General features: G+C 29.8%; 1 protein-coding gene across 1 annotated transcript in view; it reads right to left on the bottom strand.

Moving 5' to 3' along the window:
* The window catches only part of LOC118182761 (telomere length regulation protein TEL2 homolog), an 85,119-nt gene that overhangs the window by 7,876 nt on the left and 54,299 nt on the right, over positions 1-22,944 (bottom strand). The window contains exons 13-17 of the mRNA XM_085825693.1: positions 17,245-17,316; positions 16,894-17,052; positions 11,033-11,124; positions 9,432-9,531; positions 4,503-4,567 (exon numbers count right to left, since the gene is read on the bottom strand). Of these exons, the coding sequence (XP_085681819.1) occupies positions 4,503-4,567; positions 9,432-9,531; positions 11,033-11,124; positions 16,894-17,052; positions 17,245-17,316 (488 nt within the window). The remainder of the gene's footprint in view (positions 1-4,502; positions 4,568-9,431; positions 9,532-11,032; positions 11,125-16,893; positions 17,053-17,244; positions 17,317-22,944) is intronic.

The following is a 22,944-nucleotide window of genomic DNA, read 5'->3' as shown; positions in this document are numbered from 1 at the left end:
TACTGAAAATATTAAACATACCATACATTGTTCTAATAGTTTCATGTTGCATTTTAACATTTCCTAAAAGAATGCGAATTACACTGTAATTTTCCCTACACAAACGAATGAAATATTTTAGAAAGAATTTTCCTCTGTTATTGGAACATTGCAATATTTCAATAATTTTTTGCAATTAAAAAGTTTATTAAATATGTTTTAATAGTAAATGAAGGATTCTCACTTATAAAATCTCTTTTTACATTACCTACTTTCATTTCTGCACCACTGCATAACATTTTAAAGACATAAATGGTTTCCATTACCAGTATTTCTAGACATAAATAAAAAGGCTAACAATAATTATAAGTATTAATGCTCTTAAAATATATCCAGTTTCGTTAAGTGATTTTTGCTTTTCGATCTACCTCGAGTACAAAAAACCTATTTTCATTAAATGAAATTTTGCACATTTACAACTTTACTTTTACTATTTATACAGAAACCTTACACTTGTTTTATAAATAAGTTTTATAAACAAATAAATTTTATTCTGGGAACTTGAAATTTGGAAGCAAATCATCATATTCTACTATACTTGATAATTAAATTTAGATAAAGTACCAATACTAATTTTAAAACGATTTTAAAATTTTCATTTCGTATCACACATTTATTTTCAAAGCTCTTTGGATGCAGAATCATTAAATTTGTTTCTACTTGTTTATTAATTCATCCTAAACTTGAGAAAGAACTTCTTAAAATTAGTCAAATACCTAACTTTTACTGTTAAATACTTAATAATCATATATTAACTGAAATATATTTAAAGTACAGCGAAAACGCAGAAAGGTATAGTGGGTCATATATTATGTATCATTAGAATATGACAATAATAATAGTACAAATTGATGTTTTAACACTGCCAAAAAAACGTTTCGGCGTGTTAAAAGGAAAGTGGAAACATAAGAACATCTTTACAGTAAAGCCTCGGATGAAAGTTTTCAGAGAAGCCATTCAAAATTTATAGTGGAGGTGGGGTCCCTTTCTTTGCTAAACAGCTGCGTTGAAGTGCGAAATGTTACTCCTGAAATATACTTGTAATTGGCTGAGATGTCAGAACTCTAAAACTGAACTTGAAATTTGCCCTTATTCTCAAGGTAATTTTTATAGTCTATATCGAGAACATAAAAAAGATTTTCTTTAATAAAAATACATAAATTTCAAAGTGATATAATGATCTTCAATATACTTCTTCATTATAAAAGTACCATTGAATTAAACATAAGCTAAACTAAATTCTTATAATTTAAAATTTGCTAAAAATTCAATGCAGCACACTTTAAATCCATTTATCTGAAAATCCAAACTGATCACTATTAACAATGCAAATGTCTACTAATATTAATAACATTCTGTTATTATGAACATGAACTACTTTGATGATGAAATTGAAATAGAAATATAATATATGTTTCCATACATTATATTTATTTTTCATATTTTTGTCATTAATAATTAATGATTAAGATATAAAAGAAAATTGATAGGCTTTAATTTGTAAACGATGTAAAAATAGGAAATTTGAGGTGATTAATAATACTTAAAAGAAACTAAATGGTGTTTAAGTATCTGAAAGGTTCATTTTGTCAATCAGTAATTATGTATTAATATAATTTATTTTCCTTTGGCTTATATTTTGGAACACATCTGTTAAACAAATTAATCTTAGCTTGAATAATGGTATTGTTCTCATAAGGATATGTATGAATTCAATACAGAAGTTGTTTTTCAGAAGAAAAGGTTGCAGATGAAATAGTTCACATATTCTGTGTATGTTGTCTAATACATGATGCAAATATAAATTTTAAAAAATTCTCTATATGTATACATAATGTCTAACGTCTTTGAACTGCAAATTCATCTGCAAATCTGAGCCCCAATACTTCAAAACATAAACAATTAGTTTAGGAAATAAAATAACAGCATCTAAAATTGTTGAAATCTATATTTATAATGCTATTTGTGTTTTATTGCATAAATATAAAATATTTTTAATCATTCTTAGAGAATTTAATTATTAACAGCTTACAGACAATGAAAACTACAACTGCTTAGTTTATAACTGACATGAAAATAATACAATGCATTAACATTCCCCTCATATGAAAGTTTTAATTGTCAGTTTTTGTGCTTATCTGTGTTTAAATACTTGTAATTCATTATCTTCAGTTTTTGCACGTATAATAATTCTGCTTAAAATACAAATGTTTCTTATTTTCTTTCATTCTTTTATTACCAAATTGAAATCTTAATTAATTTTGCAATATTTTGTAAAGTTTCTCTTAACCTTTTACAGATGGGATGGCCATTATAGTGTATAGTGGCCATAGAGTCCTCTCTTTGAAAAGACAGGGTTGTCCACTTTAGTGGCCATGTCTTTTCCCCCCATTTTCCAGGCTGAAAAGTGGGGTGAAATGTCAAATTTGACGTCCCTGGGGGTTTTAACCACTTATCTCTTTCAAAGGTCTTTCTTTTGCGACATAGATGCACCCCTCTGAGAATCCATTAAACTACACATAAGAATCTTTGTTGCAAATAGGAGGTGATTTCTTAAAAGGGGGAAAGCATTCGGTTCAAGATTCCCCGTCTTTTGGTAGCTTTTACTGCTACCAAAGCTCCGGCCTCAAAAGGTTAAGCAAAATGTAAATAAAAATTAACACAAATCATTGTTTACATTTATTTTTTAAAAATTTTTATTTGTGAGGGAAGTTGTTCTGTAATATCATAGCTTATTAGAAATGTTTATTCTGGTTTCTTAAAATGTCTGATAGATGATTTCAGCTGTCCAGCGGGCAGTAGAGTAAACGAAGACGAGAACAAGAAAATAAGGAGAGAAAGCAATTTGGAACTTGAAATAAATATTTTAAATTAGAAGGAAACTTGGTGGGTGCTGATCTTGCAGAAAATACACAATCTTTGATTTCAGCATATGTTTCACCATGCTAAGACATGGTGAAATGATGTTTTGTTCCAGAAACATTGCCTGAACAAAATTCACTTAAAACAAAATGATTACCATCTACATCTTTTCATTATGATAATGAGACAACAGAAGTTTTATCTGTGCTGTCAGCTTCCAGTGAAATCTCTTCCTTGGTATTACCAGAAATAGTTTAAAAGAAAGCAGCAAATTTAGAAATTATTTTGCAAAAAGAGTCTTTTATCTCACTTAACATTCTGAATATATTGGAATCTGCAACTTGGCTGTTGATTATCTCAGAAACATAGTGAATTTATGCTTCATCATTTGGCAGCCATTATTATAAAGGCCAGAGGAGGCCCAACTTGTTATTGACTAGCTATCCCTAATTTAGTGGCACTTCAGTGTATATTAAAGGTGATTATATTTGCAGTATTTAAATCTATATCTGTCAAGTACAAATTGTTAAGAAATGAATTTACACTAGCTGTGGAAATAAGTAAATAATTTTGAAAATTCAGTTTATTTTAATAACTTTAAAAATGAGAAAACTTAGTTTACTAGGTTAGTATACTGTAACTTTTCACTAACAGACTCAGATGAGTAAGCAGATAGTACAGCAAACTAAAAGTATGAAGCCAGAGAAGTAATATAGCACCAGTTACAGTATATCAAACATAAAACAAAAGATACAGAAAAGACAAAAACTGAAAACAACCAGAAAATTTCTAAAGAAAATACTGATTAATCAAAAGACAATATGGAAGTGTTTCCCTGCAACTTAATTCTTGAAGCCATTGATAGTATGGAGAAAGTTAAACAATTTACATTTTAGTTGCATTTGTGCGGAGCAGGAAAAGTAACATCATTAAGGTTAATTTAAAACCCAAGTGGAAATTTATCTATGGTACGAGTTAGCAGTCTACGAGAGCTCTCTCATTAGATGCCTCCAAAACTGATGCATGTTATGGTAGCATTCTCGTCTACAACTTGATTGGCTCATCAGTATTCCTTCAATGTGTCCCCAGTGTAACAATGCATCTAACAGTAGATCTATGGATGAAGTCCTGGTGCCTGACTAGCACTACTACCCCATCATAGTATCAAATCTATGTAACTGTTCTGCGGGTCATTTTCACAAGATGCAGTATCTCCTGATTTACAAAGTACAAGTAAAATGTACCTGAACTCATAATCTTATGTCTGTACTCATGTTTATAATCAACAAAGGATTCACATTCCTTCAGCAAATGTTATATATACTATTATATGTTTTTCCCATTTCTTGTTAGACTTCATGGCAAAGAGGGAAATCAAAGTTCTTAAAATCAAGTATAATACATGCAGCAATATATGAAAGGGTCACATTATGTTACTGAAGAGGACGAAAAAAGAAAGCAAGCATGCAGTAACTCTAAAATATGAATAATCTACTATGATAAAAGCACAATAAGTAATCATTCTTATGATAATTTCTTATCAACTTTGACAGGAAAAAATTACAATTGTCTATAAAGGTAATGATAAGCAAAATACTCACATATCCGCATAGTTCCTCACACTCTTTAAGAACTGCAGCATGGCTCCACCCATTTTGTCACAGAGCTATTTAAACAGGAGATGTCTGAATATTTGATTTACACTGGCTTGTTAAATACAGGTGATACACGAAGTGGACTAGCTAACTAATAATAACATTAATATATACAAGTGTGAAGAAAGTGATAAAAAAAGAAGAACACATGCATCCTTTATTCTTTATTCAATACATTTATTACATTTTGGTTTACACAGCTTGAAAGGAGTCAAACAATTTTGCCTGCTAGAAAGACTGGTGCAAAGGGACAATGCATGTGCAGTTGTACAAGTCAAAGGGACAATATGAGGAATGTAGGCACAGCATTTTGAGTAGAGAACAACAGAGCGTGAGGGTGTTTTCCAATCAAGAGATGGCAAAGTCCATGGCTGGCCGAAATCAAATGAGCCACATATGCTCAACATCATTTTCAGATGGAACATAGCAAATCTCCCTCCCCCCACTTACAATTATACCCTATCCTGAAACTAGCAACTTAAGCTACCAGAAAGTGATGACTCACAATGAAATAAATAAAATAAAGCTTTTTAAGAAATTATTTCCAGCTATGTAAATCACCATGTAATAAACATACTAATTTTGGATACATACATCTATCATTTCTACTATTTCATTACCAAACACTATGTATATTAATAATGTATAAAGTAATTAATTAATTTAAGATGGGCATTTAAAATTCCAAGTAAAAATATAAAATAAAAAAGAATGTTAATCTAATTAAAATGTGAAGTGCATAAAACTTCCATATGTAACATCGTTCATTTATCTTTTAATCTGCTTACACCCAAAGTAACATTAATTAGGGGGGGGGGAAGATGCTTTTCTGTTAACAGGGCACCCCTTAGAACCAAATATAAATGTTGACATGCTATCTGACTGGATGGCTGCAACCCCATTGATACATAAAGCTTCATGAAACAAAAATCAGCTTTTAATAACAGTAATTGTCATATAATAAAACATATATAATGTTCACTGTGCACAATGCTGCAGCTCTACAAAATGCTGAATTTGTGCAGTTCTCAGATGTTTTTATGCAGAAAAGATCACTATATACATGGAGAAAACTTACTTTCCCCATGTGCATAATGATCTGTTTTTGCTTAAATAAAACGTTTTTCTCCCATGTGCACAGTGACCTGTTTTTGCTCAGAAAAGTAGTTAAACAAATATAGTTTTTTTAATGCTGTGTAATGCTTAATGACTTTTCATTATGCAATATAAACAAGCTACCACATTTAATGCACATTTGGCAACTAGCATCCAGTTAATAGAAAAGCGCAGAAAAAATTTTAAATGTTTAAATAGTAAGAAAAATGGATGCAGAAGTTATGAATTTGAATTTTCATTTATATACGGTACAACATACTATGAAATATATGAAAACAAAAAATTAGCTTATGCACATGTTTAACCCTCCATATGAGCACTTACTCCATATGTGCACTCCGTATGAGCACTATGAAATAGATGAAAACAAAAAAATAACTTATGCACACGTTTAACCCTTCGTATGAACACTTACGAAACAAATTACATGTTGCATTGCATGTCACAGCAGAAATTATAACAATTTAATAAATGCAGATTTAGCCTTCTACATGAAAGCACAGTATTCTTATGCTTTTGTAAGCCAAAATTTCCTAAAATAAAGAACTAATAAATTTTTAAAAAATTAGCATGCCCAATTCCTGAAAATAACATATCAAATAATACATAAAATATAATGAAAGGAAGACTAATAAATACACAGCCTTTGTGAAATTGAAATAATGCGTGCACTATCATATCTATAGGCTTTTGAAAATGGAAAGAAACTGAAAAGTTCAAAGAACTGGCTGTAAATGTAAGTTTGCAGTTTAAAATAAAATGCTTTAAAATAAAAATGAGAGGGAAAGAATCAACTATTAACATTTTATTTTACTTTCTTTTCCTTTTTTGTAATGCAAATGTATTTTGATAATTTAATTAATTTACATACGAATCTGATAGGTTTTAAAAATCTATAATTTTATACCTGCTTACTTCAGTATTTTAAGACTGAGGTCTGTCATCTCCAAAGTTGACAAGGAGGGATTCAAATACAATGATGCTTGCCTATTTAAACTCATTCTTTTTCTATAATTTATTTCTTTGTAAAAATTTAAAACACGTTTTGTGAGAATTTCAATCTATAAATTGCTAGAATGTTCAATAATTAAAATTAACATTAGTCAAAAAATACAACTTTAGGTTAGCAGAGATTTTGAATAAAACTAGTAATTTGAAGAGTGACCAGAAATAAATCTCTCTCTTCTTCAAAAGTAAAAGAAGATGATATTATTATTATTATTATTATTATTATTTTCCTTTGGCTCTTGAAGAAAAGACTGATCACCCTAGAAATCAAAAAAAAAAAAAAAAAAATTCAACTGCTTAAAACATGCACAACTTAAGATATTTTTGCTTACTTTTAAATTTTACATTGTCATGTTTCTCTTTCTGTTACAATTAAAAAGAGTACCACCCCCCTTTTTTTCCCACCCACTCACAGCATAAAAAGTGCATTATGTTTCATTTTTTGTCTTGAGAGTGAAAATTCTCTTCAAATTCTTTTTAGTTTGCAAATGCCAATTTAGGTCTTTCATAAAAGAAAAATAACATAAAGTAAATATTTGCATATGGATATGTGTAACATATTAAAAATTCAGATTTTTAAATCTATTACTTGTGTTGTTATTTGATCTATTTAACATTTAAAAACTTGATAATTTCATGAAGTCAAATTTATAAAAAATTCTATTCAAGCATTATTCAGTATGGATGATATTTCTTATATAAATAATGATCTCATGAAATATTTCTCATATTTTCACTGCTCCTTTGTAATGCAAACTATCGAATACCTGCAGAGTACAAAAGAGGCATTAAAATTCTTTTAGCTTAAAACTACAGTATGTTATGAGAATGGGATTAATATGTAAACTTAATTTTAATAATATAAAGGGCCCATATGATTATATTTACTGGTGAAAACACACTCATCATTTATAATCAGTATAAGAAATAAGATTATGGATCAGCTCCATCAAAAAAGGGGAGGAAGAAAAGAATAAATTTTAAGCACCCTTTTTAAGATATTATGGTGCATGCTATAGGAATAATAGTAATGAAAAAAAGGACCTGAGCTACAAAAATGAAAAATTTTAAACAGTAGTTTTTGGATAATATGGTAAAATCTAATACAAATAAAAATAAAATTTTACAAATATTATACCATATTATTTATGCAATGAAGGAAACACATCATGCTAGGTTTCTAAACTGATGTCTTAGTAAATACATTTCATTACCATGAAAAAGGATAGTTATGATTATTAGGACATTACTGCATAGCTACACTTGAGTATAAACATGTTATTGTATATCTATTATTTAGTTGTAACTGGTATGCTATTTTTGTCTGACTGCATCTTCAAAAATCTTAGCAAAATTAAATTTTTTTCGCACATTAAATTAAAGCCTTCTAAGTTAATAAAGAAAAGAAAAAACAGCACCAGTATTAACTGAATATCATAAGATATGAAAACTGAGATTTTAGAAGAACAAAACAGAAATGAATGATATAAAAAAGTTAATTTAATGAAACGAAATAAATTATCATATTAATAATATGTGATTCATGTGTGATAAGAAATTAATAAAAAGGTAAATTCTTAAAGAAGCTTGACATCTTAAGAATCAATAAAATTTCAATGCCTTAAACAACAGTACAACAAACTTACAATGAGGAGTTTCTTATAAATGATGTTTAAATCACAGATTGTTTACCATGTTGTTCTAATATAAACATATCATTCATAATTTATAGTTCATATGCTTCACTATGGAGACACATAATTTAAGGATCTACATTAGAAAACACATTGCATGTTGTAATTTTAAATGAACTGGAATAATAATGATTTAAAGTAAATTTCAAGTTTGCATAACTTCAAACTGATATACTAGAAATATTTTCTTCAAATTTAAAGTTGAAATTCTATGGAAGCTCTTCAGCCAGGTTGTTTTTACCTTTTGAAATATGGACAGTTGAAAACTAAAGCACGAGTCGAAAGATTTCATTAAAAATTGCAAATTTTGGTTATTTTAAACATGAGTTATCAGTATTATCTTTAAACATCAAATATTATTTACAGATTCACTACTTTCATTATATTATCATTATATTTATATTATCATTTCATTATATTTATATTATCTTTTCCATATTTTTATATGGAATAGATAATATAAAGCCTTTGTAAAAAAGTAACTGAATAATATTTTATTCTTTTCTTATCTCAACTTTTTTTTATAAAATGCAATGATTAAATAATCATCATAATGAAAGACTTCAATAAAGAAAATTACTGAAATAATAAAGTGTTTTATATATTATTTCATTATTCAATGTAATTAAAGTAAAGCTTTGGCACATGGGTAAAATTCATGTGTTAAACAGTACTCTCAGCCTCATTAAATTATTATATATGCTCGATTTAAAGATGCAGTACAGTGAACTTTCAAATATGATACACAAAGCCTTACTTTTACATCAAAATACAAGAAAACCACATGAACATACAAAATTTATGGATTCGCAGTTTTACAGTACATTTTATGGTATAATTTTGTTTTCTTACAAAAAAGTTCCTTGAAATTAAATCATATCCTTATACAACAGAAATACATACTATTTACATACAAAAGAAACTTATTTACACATTTAGAAAGATGCATTTCATTAATAAATTACAAAATGATTAAAGTAAGTACATCATAAATAAAACATGTTGAAGTTACTTCAACAAAAGTGAAACTACAGCAATATACACCTTAGCTACTTACAGGTATATTTGAAGCAGAGTGCATAATAATTCCCAAGGTGTAGATTAATCTTCCGAGTACATAACTGTCTTCCCCAAAAAGTTTTAGCATATCGTTTTGCCTAATAAAGGAAACATATGCATCAAGACATTAAAAACATACATTTACACTGATTCAAAAGAAAAGGGAAGGACAGTTCTAAATCTCCCATTCTACTTGGCCGATTGATAAATTTAAAACTTATATTTTTCATGACTAAAAATTGTAATTTTATATATATATTAGATTTATGTTACAGCATTGCTCTAACATATGTATTTTGACACAAAATCGGACTTTTTCTGAAATGTTTCATCAGTATTAGGTCAGAACAAAATAATAAAGCGATTTTATCTATGATACTGAATGTCTTTACAGACTAGGCATTTAGAAGACAGGAGATGAAAGAAAATATTAATTTTATCAATATTGAAAACATGTTTAACTGATATCTACACACTCATTTAGATAGATTCTTAAATCTTCAACAAATTCAGCTGAGACATCTTTGGATTCTCCATTTATAATATGACATAATATACTATGATTTAATTTAAATTTATATAGCCCTTAAGTGAAAAAACAGTCTCCCTTCATGATGTAATTCCTTGTATCTTTTTTGCCAGTACAGGCACATTCGCTGGAATATCTGATGCACCGCAATGAATGAAAACTTCAGCAAAATCTGGTTTAAACCCCCAGATATTTCACCTTGTACATGCAGTTTCTTTAAAATGGTTGCTCTTTCTTCTAATTTTCTTCTTTCAGAAACGTTTGCTTGTACTGTTGACACACAAATGTTCAGGTTTTTTTTTTTTTTTTTTTTTTTTTTTTTTTTTAAGTTATATTCCCATAAATGTTATATTTTTATCAATTTTTTTTTAAACTTTAGTTGTACCTTTCAGCGAGATTACTTTTCATTTTCTAAACATCTTCACTGCAAATTAAGCTCCACGTAAATCCTGGAGGAAAAATATTTCAGCTAAAAATGTGCTACCAAATTATAGAGGAATAAAGCATCTTTCAAACTCTTTTGGTCAATAGATTCCAGTGTTTATTCTGTCTCACCTAGTGATTTGATATTAATATTTGTTGTAAATATTCTAAATCATATAATTTTGCCAAGTTTTAAGACCAGTAAATGACATATTAAACCTCATATTTAAAAACAATATCTGTAAAACAGACTTAATAAATGTGGCATAAATTCTTTCAGCAAAGAATTTTTGCATTACAATATGCAACACAGCTGCAGTCATTTTTTCTCATACATGTCATTATTACTTTTTTGTTTAAGGATAAATGTTAATTTTTAAACAGTACAGGTAAAAAGATCGTATTTTCGTAACTATAGTCTTTCTTAAATTAAAATGTGGCAAAATAAATAAATAAAATATCCTTAGTTGCATATCATATTTAATGCATTTGGATTACAAGAAAAAATTTTAAAAAAAGTTGATGCAATTATTTATATTTCCTGAATGGGCTGTTGTTCCACTCAAAGCAGATATTTGGAGTTCTGTTGTAGAAAGTAAAAAAATTCCAAATCAGTTTTAAAAAAATTTAAAGGGTACTTCACATACCTATCATACTTTTCCAGCAAAGGATAAAAGAAATATCCTGCAACAGCTGAGAATCTATTTACTTGAGGTTCAGGAAGTGGCTTCCTGGGTGTCTAGCATTCACCAAAAGATTAAAAAGTATAATTTAGTTGCTTAATAATAAATGAAAAATAAATATAAATATAAATATAAAACATTTGATGTGTACACCACATAAATTCCTTGTACAGAATATTAAATATTATGTAGTTTTCCCTGCATTTCATTAAAACTTATTACCTCAAATTTCATTACTGATATATTTCTCAATGAATTAATTCCGTTCTCACTTCATGATAACGCAAAAATACTTAAAATGTCTTTATTAAAAATTGAAAAAATATAAAACAGCAAAACCGTTAAAACAATTACAAAAATTACAATTAAAAAATTAGAGTTTCTATGCAAAAACAAGCAATTTGGCCAGCAGGCAAATTGGGTGTGCAAAAGTGAAAGTTTACTTTTGGTCTCACTAGGCAAAAAGACACTGAAGGTGCAAAACTTGTCTTAATTCACTATTCTGCTAAGTTTCACATATAAACAAATATGGCTGCTATGGTAAAAAAAAGTTAGGCTTAGCCACATTTAAATAACTTTTAAATTATTGATAATTCTACAACTATGGCATGCAAATTAACTAAAGGCATAAAAACCTTAACCGGAAGATAAAAACAACATAATTCAATCATATTTAAAGCAAAAATGCACATATATATATACACTAGCAACTTAAAAAATAATAATAATAGTAATAATAATAATAATAATAATAATAATAATAATAATAATAATAATATAATGATGCTTAGTATTTCTGCACATTAAGCTGCAGAAAAATTATCAGTAAAGACATACAGTAAGAAATTTATAACCAAATTTTCACAAAGACCAAAAATTGAAATTCATAAGTAATAAATTTCATAAAATCCTATAAATAATAAATTTTATAAAATCCTATAAATGATAAAATTCATAAAATCTTATAAATGTAAAAAAAGAATTCAAAAAATGTCAAAACTAAAACACCACAAACAAGTAATATCCCAATTCAAAAAATCAATGAAATTCGAAGAATATAAAGAAGAGAAACTCAATGAGCTCCAATGCCACTTCATCAAGAGGAGGAACATCGAAATCAATTGTAATCTTTCTTCCAAAAAAATCTTTGCTTTTCTGCATCCAGAATTAGCCAATGAACCATTTCAATGCATTCCATTTATTATAGTTCACTTGAAAACTCTAGCCCCTCCCCAAAGATAGGGCAAAAAAAAAAAAAAAAAAAGTAAATTCAAATCAAACTCTTATCCTTAAACAAAGATAACTTATTTCAAAGAATTGAAAATGTAAGTGAAATGATAACATACTTTAGTGAAAATTTAAATCAAAATTTCATTTTTAAAAAGGGAACGGAAATTTTTATAATTTCACTTATGTTTTCAACTCTATTCTAATATTTTTACCAATTTACTTGAAACTATTTGTAATACAGTTTTTGAACAAGTTAAAGAAGACAAAAACTTCTGCTGGATTATTTACAACAATTTGAAAATCATTTAAAAAGTTAAAAATCTTAAAATATGCAATATTAAGTGCTATGACTCTGAAAACCTCTATACGTCTCTGCCACTCAAAGAAATCTATGAAAGTTTTTTTAGAAATTACATTTTTTGATATACAATAATTATATTAAACATTCAAACTTTCTTTATCTGCAAACACAAGGAAGAGTTCAAATGGGAAGAGTTCAAATTCCACTCATATTTGTAACTTATTTCTATTTTGTAAAGAATTCAAATTCTTAAAGAGCCCTTCTGATAAAAAAAATTTAAGTATATTTGAACACACTTATAGATATACTGATGACATTATTACTTTCAACAAATTTAATCTCATTGAAAACAGCAAGATCTACCTAAATTGTCTAAAACTACATAAGACCAATAAAAACCAAACAGAAATAGTTTATCTTGATATAAGTATTCATAATCTAACGAAATCAAACTTTTTGATAAAAGAAAAGATTTTAATTTTTCTACTAATAAATTGGAATTCTAGCATATCTAAAAAAGTTATTATTAACCAAATTAGTAGAATTAAAAAAGTTTACTCTGGAATAGAAACATAAAAAGAAGAAATTCTAATTCTCACCAAAATTTTAAAAAATAATGAAATTCCTTTAAAATTCATTAGTAGTCTATTAAAGAAATCTGGAGTAGTCTACACCCTATAATACTTTTTCAAAGTATGATATTTTTTTTTTATCTGAAAGTTCCAAAAGAGAAGGATAAAGAAGGATGTTTTAAAGAGTATTTAAGATTTAAAAAAAAATTTTTTTTCGTTGGACTGTCAGCGAAATAATCGCATTGATAGATATCTAGGGATGCGATGTCGTCCCAAAAAAATTAGATGGAACCATACGAAATATGGAAATTTGTAAACTAGTACAGACAAGGTTATCTGATGCTGGGTATTCCAGAAATACTGTTCAAATTAAAACTAAAGACGTGCATATCGTATTCAACGAGACAAGGAGACTCGGTACCTTTTGAACGTTTTTTTTTTTTTTTTTTTTTTTTTTAATTTAAGAACTTTCATTTACTATTTTTTATATTATTAAATAGTTTTGTAAGACAAGACAATTTTAAGCTGAAAGAAAATGTTTAGTCTAAAGGGACAATTTGCCCTGAAGGACTATATTTCATTTTGGCATTTTGCGTTGAAAACTAAATGGCGAATCACTTTTCAAATTGTTGCCACAAAATATTATCACCTTGTATTATATTTAAATTAATTAAATAATGAAGAATCTGCATAAATGTATGTCTGTTTCTCGCACTGTGATGAAACAAAGGTACCTAGAGCCAGCCAATTTTGAAAAACGTGCATTTTAACCCCAGTACAGGCATCTGGAAGCCTAAATTTGGAATTTGTTTTATTAACTATTTCATATTTTGTAAAATTTTCAAGAATTTTTTTATTAACAAACTCAACGATTTCAAAGCGAGCAATGGCAAAACTTCATGAAAAAAAATCCTTTTTTATCTCCTGCGCGTGAGACTCTGTATCCGAAATTCTAAAGATATGCTCATTTTAAAATTGAACTTAATTTTATGGTTTGAGTACATAGAACATGATATTTAATAAATAAAGGTAACACACAAAACGTTAAAAAAAACACCCCTTTGGATGTAATTTAAAATCTGAAAAACCTTTCAAATTTTTTTAATACTTTTTTTTAGCCAGTAATTTTTTTTTTTAATTAAAATTTTTTGAAGAAAGTTTTAACAATTAAAATATCATTCTTCCCCCACAGCAGCTTTCAATGTTTTTTCCCAAATTTTCTTATTGTATTTATTAGAGAGTTCTTAATTAACTTTAATGATTGATTTTGCAAATAATGAATTAGTTTCTAAGAAAAAAAAAAAAAAAAAAAAAAAAAAAAAAAAAAAACATATTTTTATGTAAAAACTTTGAAACAAATATCTCATTCACATTTTCACTTCAAATAAATTTTCTTTTCAGTATTTTGCAAAATCCATCCTTGTTTCTATAAAGTACATAATTTTAAATAAGTGGTAAAAATATTAAATAATTTAGGCCATATCTATATGTTTTAGGACATTAAATAAAAAAATTTGTCGAAAAAATGCAAACTGAGAAAAAGAACTTTATATAAACGGCCTAAATCATCGTTAAATCATTTCAAATTTCTTGAAAATGTTATTACTGAATTTCAATGCATATATATATAAAATAAAACCTAGTGCTATTCAATTGGTTAATATAAACATAAATTACAAGCTTTTATTTAAATCTTTGTAAAACAGGTTCAAAACAATTTTAATGCATGAATTTATTATAATATATTTTCTAAAACGTTTATAATCAATATTAAAATGTTTATAATTAATGTAAATAATATTAATTTGTCGTTTTATTCACTTTTTCAAAAGCAAAGTTTGAAATTTTAACAGCCAGAAAACATTTTATTTAAAACTGTTCAGCAATATACGTGATTTCTTTTCTTCTTTTAACCATTTGGTCTCATACATAAATTGCCTTTTAAATTAATTTAGGTGTATTTTAGTTAATTAAAGAGTTAAACTCCGATGGCTTTCGATAGCAATAGTAAACAATGCCAAAAAAGATGTGAGCAAGCATTAGAAATCTGCCAATCTGATCCACGTTTGTGACATCATTCATTGCTCACAGTGGCTTAATGGTTGAGGGATGAAAGATGATGTGCATCTGAACCAATCCTGAAGGCGAAACTGCTTTATATCCCTGTTTCTCCCTAATACAAACAGTGGCTGCACGAAAGAGCGTTGCATGTGAATGGGACTTTAATTACTATTTTTTTCTCTTAATTACTATTCTGTTACGTACATTCTATATTTTCAAAGTTGTCATGATAAACCCATGATGTGAAGACTTTTTACATTTTTAACATAGTCCTTTACTTCCTTTTTTCTACCTTTTACCATAATTTTAAATAACAAATTTTTTTTAAAAAATCAAAAATTCAAATTTATGAATTTTAATACTAATATCTACAACACAATTATTAAAAACATTTTGACCACTTTTTGAGGCTATTTTTTAAAGATTAATTGATTTAAAAATTTAATTAAAGATTTACACTGAATGATATTTTTTATTCCCATTTTTGTTTTAAAAGAGTCAGAATTTACTTAAATTTCATTCAATTAAAAATGCAACCTTTTTCTTTGCCTAAAATTTAAAAAAAATTCATTGAAATGTTTAAACATTTTTCTTTTGGTTTCAAAATTCCCTCTTTTGTTCCAAATTTTAGCCTTTTGAGCTATTACTTTCTCGTCAAGGTTTTTTAGTTTTGCCAATAAAGCCAAAATGGCAATCCTGTACTTCACTACTGTAATAAATCTCCTACTTTTGATTGGTGTCTAATGAGAGTGTTCAAAGCTTTTAATTACTTCTTGTGAGGCTTAATTAAGTCTTTTCAACTATGTTTTATAATTCACTAATTTTAATTCTTTGGATTATATGCTGTATGTTTTTTTTTTTGGGGGGGGGTAATTTTAAACTGAAGTGTTTTGTTATTTCACTTGCGTTTTCAAGTCTTTAAGTGAAATGGAATTCTCTTTATTTGAGGTACAAGATTCTAATTAGAATTTACTTCGTTTTCTTTCCCCTTGCTTTGGGAAAGGGCCAGAATTTTGGGGTGAACTATTAAAATACACTGAAATGGTTCGCTGGCTAATTCTGGATACAGAAAAGCAAGGATTTTTGTAGAAGAGAGATTTCAATGTTCCTCCTCCCTGACAAAGTGGCATTGAAGTTGATTGAATTCCTCTTCTGTTATGTTCATTTTTCTTTAAATTTCATTAATTATTTTTTGAAATGGGTTTTTGCTTGTTTGAAAAGTTTTTGTTTTAACATTTTTTTAATTCTTTGTTGCATTTATAGCATTATTTGAAATTCATTAATTATGAATTTCAATTTTTGGTCTTTTTGAAAAATTAGTTCTAAATTTCTTATTTTACATCTTTAATAATTATAAATAAATATATATATATATACTTTTGGTGCGGCCAATTGCCACCAAAAAGGTAAGTGCACAACTACATGTTATAGCAGCCCTATATATAAAATTTCAACATTCTGAGGCTACTTGTTTTAGAGTTATGTGAGATACATACATGTACATACATACAAATTTCTAGAAATAACAAATTCACTGATTAAAAAAACCAATATCCACATAAATATCAGATTTGGCAGCTACAAGAAGGAATAGATTAAATTTTGATTTAGTCAGAAAAAGAAGTGTGAATGAATATATACATAAAATATTAAATATTCACCTTAGTTATATGTCTAGACTTTGCTTCAATTCGTTGATCAATTATTAATTTCCACTGCTTTTCTGTTGCAACTTCAAACTTTTCTTTTGGGTTTGAAAGATTAGTACTAGTAATTTTTACATCTGGACGAGATAAAATTTGGCTCGATGCAGCTAAAACCTAAATATGTAAAATATTCAAATGTAATTTTTAATAAAAAATTAACTTATTCTGTTCCATGAAATTCATCAAAATAATTATAAAAAAATCAAATAAATTTAATATAAAGATTATATTAATATAAATAATTAAATTATAATAAATAAATAATATGTTTATATAATTAATAAATAAATAATTTAAATAACTCACTTCTAATATATCTAAACGTTGTCGAATGTTATAATCTCTCTCATAAAACTGAGAAGTAAGATATTCAGCTACCTAATAGAAAGAAATAACCTAATAAAATTTAGAAATAACTCCACAGTGAAAATATGTTTGAATAAAAGTGATGCAGAATACAAAATACGTTCCTTTCCTGTTATGTATCTTTTTTATCACAGCACTGGCAAAAAACATTGAGGACAGTAAATAAATTATACAAGGAAACTAAAATTAAGTAGCATAAACTAAAACTCAATAGCACAGAAATTCTGAAATGATCTCTCATTAATCAGAAGCATTCAGATAAACAAATTATCATTTCTTAAAAACCTTATTATACTAGCATCTAAAATTATCTCTGCATAACAAAAACACTGATTTCTCAAAAACTGTTTAATATAACTGGAAAAACTTATTTGGGCTAGTACATAACATCATAGCATACAAATACAAGTTTAAATGTGAATGTATACGATGCAAAATTGTATTAAAGAGAAAAATGGAATGTAAATATCTCAGAAACAAAGAGAACTGCAATCTTTCCCCTCTCAAATGTATAATACCATTTCATACTTACAGTAAGGTGGTTAGTTAGCTTTGGGAGAATTAAATTCCATTCTTAAATCACAATGCTCTTCACTGAAATTTCTAGTATAATTTTACCAAACAAAACCTTCTCTGAAAATATCAGACAAGTTCTTGAAGTACTCAAGAGGCATACCAGATCAGGAGATCTGATTGACTAGATGTTTTACTCAGTACCTTCTGTTTCCAAAAATTCATCAACCATACTAATTCAGAAGTCAAACAATTTCTAGTTAACGACCCTAATTCCAATCCATCTTTGCCTTCAGCCTTTAAAAAAATTATGTTTTAGTTCTGGTTTCATTAACAGATGGCGCCAGTAGCTTATTTCCTGTCCAGGCTTTCTTATCTTATCTAATCATTATATACTATCTCGTTCATTTGCACTTTTGCAGCTGAGGATGATGGTTCGGTAAAACCATCGAAACTAGTCCTGTGAAAATTTGAAGATGTAACGCTGATTTTTGTTGTTTGACATCTGAATTAGTATTTGTTTGGAGTGTTATTGTATCTTAATTCATCAACCATGTTTCCTACATATCCATAAACCAACCATTTTTCCTACATTCTTACGCAAGCTATCCATTAAAAAAATCAGATCCATATATATATCTCTAAACAGCTTTACATATAATTGCAAAACTTTATTTCAATATCTTTAGGCAGACAGATACCCTGGCAAATATATATGTAAAGGAATGCATGTATTGACCATATACCTTAATTTAGCGAGTGTTTCTCAGTTTGTGGTTTGCAAATTACACGTGCTCCTCAAAGCCTCACCTTGCTGATCCTCCATTTCCAAAAAAGAGAAAAAATAAAATTGAGATGAGTATACCATACTATTGCTGAATTTTTCAGAGTTTGAAAATTACACCTGGCAATCATCATGATTAACCTGCCTATGGCATTCCCATTCTAATCTTAGCAACTACAAAGAAATTTAAAGCACTGGACTAGGGGTTCCAAATGGGGCTGATGAAATTTTCAAGGGGGTCTATGAGGATCAAGGGGTCGATATACAAATATACACCAGCAACTGATTGGTGTAATCAAATTCCCGTTCATTAAAAAAATGTGTTAATAAAATTGTTTATTAATATGAAGATTTATTGTACAAATAAGTCAAGTCTTATTCAAAATACATGGATATAATAAGTTTTGAAATTTAAAAGTCATCTGAGAAAAATATTGTTACGAAATGTAAAGGCGCAGTAAGATAGCTTCCCCCCAAAGAAGTTTTAGGGTTGCCATAAAATGGCAAGGGAAGGCAGGGTTGCCACATTTGGCGAGAAATTGCACATTTGGTGACAAAATTGGAGATATACCATGGACGGATGGAGAACTTTCTGGAACGGATTCTTACCGGTTTAGCCCGGAATGTTCTCGAACACAAGCCGAAAGCTATATAAACCCTGCTGGTCCGCAGTCAGTTAGTGTGTGTGTGTGCCTCGTCTAGAGTGTGAGTTAGTATCGAGTGTGTGCTTCATTGAGAGGACGAGTGAGTTTGCCTCGTCTAGTTAGTATCAAGTTAGTGTCTCGTCTAGTGAGTCAATCCCTGCAGAGTCAATTAAGTTGACAGCCCGGCAACGAGTGCCGAGTGGGTCTTCGAGTGCACCAAAGGAGTCTCTTAGTGCATCACGGTTAGTGCATCGTCGAGAGAACATGTTGAGCTCCGGGAACGGCAGAACTGAAGAGTCGGGAGCTGTGCTCTGTGTGTCGTCGAGTGCATTGCGAGTTGTAGCGTGGAGAGTCTCGAAAGTACGTGGAGTTCTGAGAACAACCAAGCAGAGTCGGGAGCTATACTCCAGAAAGCAGAGTCGGGTGCTTTGCAGGAAGCTGTCTCCGTTGTTATTGCCTGACAGTATGAAGACTGTGTCGTTGATTGTTACGGCATGTTTATACAGTCAAAAGTCGTTAATTCGGACACCCATAATCCGGAATGATCTATAATCCGGACCTCAAAGCTACAAACTTTCTGCGCATGCGTCGCGTTCACGCATGCGCACAGGCGTTTACGAGAGTGCATAAGACCCTTACAGCTGCGAATATGTTTGTGCGCATGCGCGTTTAATGTGTAACGGAGTTATACGCTAAGCTAAAGTTATCTAATTCAGTTAATGTTGCAGATTGCGTTGTTCCTTAATCTTCGAATTGGATCCGGCTTATTATTTTTTGCAGACTGTTAGAGCAATTTTATAAAAGTAAGCTTGAACTTTCGATTATGTCAAATAGAATTTCCGATATATATTTACTACAAAGCGAAAGTATGTTTTGAAATCCGAAATCTGTTTATCAATTTCACACTGCTCTGCGGCAGAGGGGGGGGGGCAGAAACGTCATTATTAGATTATGATAGATTAGAAAGATTATGTCAAATAGAATTTCCGATATATATTTACTAATATGTAATTTGTATCTACAAAGCGAAAGTATGTTTTGAAATCCGAAATCTGTTTATCAATTTCACGCTGCGGATTGGAAGCTGATCTGTCAGCACTATCCTTATCTTCAGAGCAGATGTTTTTATTTTATTTGGTTTATAATTCCGTACTAAGTGTAGTATTTCATCTCGATATACTCCGTCTTTGATATGATTTAAATCAAGTTCCTCGTTGTTATAATTCGCTTCCGATAGTGAAGAAAGTGACCCAGAGGTTATTGAAAACGAAAACATTTCGATTGACAAATTAGTCGGTATTCTCAACACAGCAATTATAGGACTTGAACAGCGGAACTTTGTAACTAAACAAGAAATTATGTCTGTTTAATAGAATTAAAGAGAAAGTATTATCACATGAAACGAAGCAACTTACATTGAAGGAAATGTTTAATAAAGTAAACAAATAAATATTAAGCTTTTTCTTTTTGTAAATTTTGATTTAAATAATTTAGATCATAATTGTTCTTTATTTCATAAATTACAGTTTCATATTTTTAATTTTGTAATTTCTGCATGCCATTTTACCAGATTTAAACTGATGATCTATAATCCGGAAAAATCGATAATCCGGAATCGCCGAAGTCCCGACGAGTCCGGATTAACGACTTTTGATTGTAGTACATCTTTGACGACTGTAAGTGTTTTGGAGCTGTCCTGATTAATATTGATAAATAAAGTGAGTTTCAATACTTATCCAGTGTCGTCGTTATTCACTCAAAATCTACGAACCCCGTACAAATGTGAAGGAAGAAATTAATGTAACAACTGGAGACAGAAAAAGAAAAACGCAACAACTGGTATCAGGAGCGGGATTTGCGAGTGAATGCCAGTGACTCGTTTGCAGAGGAAAGCCATGTCGGAAGAAATGAAGTCTTTGATGGACATTTTAGCCGAGATAAAAGCCGGATATGTTACGATGAGGGCTGAGATGAAGGCTGAAATGAAAGCCGTACTGGCTAAGATAAAAGCCGGATATGATGAGATAAAAGCTGGATATAAAGAGATGACAACTGAGATCAAAGCTGGATTGAAAGAGATGAAAGCGGGACTGGAAGATAAGAAAGCCCGGCGAGAAGAAATAAATGCCGGCCAAGAAAAGGGGCGAGAGCAACTCCAACAGATGAAAGTCAAGCTTCCGGAAGGAACTGGAGCTATAAAAGAAGATGTTGAAATGAGAGAAGTGGCATCTGAAGAATCAAAGGATGAAGAAATGAAGTAACTAACAAACTGCCTGAGAAAGATCAAGAAATGATGGATGAAGCATCTAACAGGATCAACAAAAAAGTATGAAAACATGAAGAAATAAAAGACAGTAAAGAAACTTTTTGATTCTCAAGTGTCTGAAGTGGAGGTGGAAGAAAGTGAAAATCCAACTGTTAAGTTCTTCGAAACTGACAGTGAAGTTATGAAAACACAGTCAGCAAGTGTTGAGCCATCTGAAAGTGAATGTGATGCAGAGATGGGAGAAACTGATGTGCAGCTTAAGCAGTGCGCTCCAATTTCAAGAAAATTCATTCACCTCGCAAATTATGTGCGAGTCTCATAGTGCAGATTTTACAGACAAGGACTTGATTCTAAACCTGGATACTTATGTTTGTGAAGCATCGGGCTCTGTTCATGACTCTGATGCAGAATTTGAAGCTGGTTCCCAGGAAATGAAGGAAAATAAGCATGTACCATCTGCTAAAAGTATCGTGGTGAACTGTACACGTGATGCAAACAAACTTCAGAGTAGTGAACAAACTGTTTCAGATTTTCCTGTGGATGAAAATTCTGAAAGGACTGAATCTTCAGACAGCAAAATAGAAATGTATCTGAAAATTGCACTGGAAAAGTATTTGACCCGGGTATAACTTAGTGAATAGACTGAGACTGAAATTCATTCAGAACTTTAATTTGTAAAATTTAAAATTGTTATGTGTTTAATTTGTGTATATAACTTGTACATAGTGTAAATATTTGTTTCTTTAGTTATGTTATCTGTATGTTTTATTACCTTTTGTTTGTATCGAATTTGGCTTCTGACCAAGGGTTGTACTGCCCTAGACGTGCAGTCCTTGGGAGGTGGCAGTGTTATGAAATGTAAAGGCGTGTGGTAAGATAGCTTTCCTGCAACACAGTTTCAGGGTTGCCATAAAATGGCAAGGGAAGGCAGGGTTGCCACATTTGGCGTGAAATCGGTCATTTGGTGGCAAAATTGGCGATATACCATGGACGGATGGAGAACCTTCTGGAACGGATTCTTACCAGTTTAGCCCGGAATGTTCTCGAACACAAGCCGAAAGCTATATAAACCCTGCTGGTCCACAGTCAGTTAGTGTGTATGTGTGTGCCTCGTCTAGAGTGCGAGTTAGTGTGCCTTGTCTAGTCAGTATCGAGTTGGTGTCTCGTCTAGCGAGTCAATTCCTGCAGAGTTGATTGAGTTGACAGCTAGGCAGCGAGTGCACCAAAGAAGTCTCTAAGTGTATCGCAGTTAGTGCATCGTCGAGAGAGCGTGCTGAGCTCCGGGAATGACAGAACCGAAGAGTCGGGAGCCAAGCTCCGTGTGTCGTCAAGTGCATCGCGAGTTGTAGCGTGGAGAGTCTCGAGAGTACGTGGAGTTCCGAGAACGATCAAGCAGAGTCGGGAGCTGTACTCTGGAAAGCAGAGTCGGGTTC

This window comes from Stegodyphus dumicola, chromosome 10 (assembly GCF_044657685.1).
Source record: "Stegodyphus dumicola isolate Sdum_Otavi_A_Nest chromosome 10, ASM4465768v1".
In the NCBI taxonomy this organism is placed as follows: domain Eukaryota; kingdom Metazoa; phylum Arthropoda; class Arachnida; order Araneae; family Eresidae; genus Stegodyphus; species Stegodyphus dumicola.
This window is presented reverse-complemented; position numbering and strand designations above follow the sequence as displayed.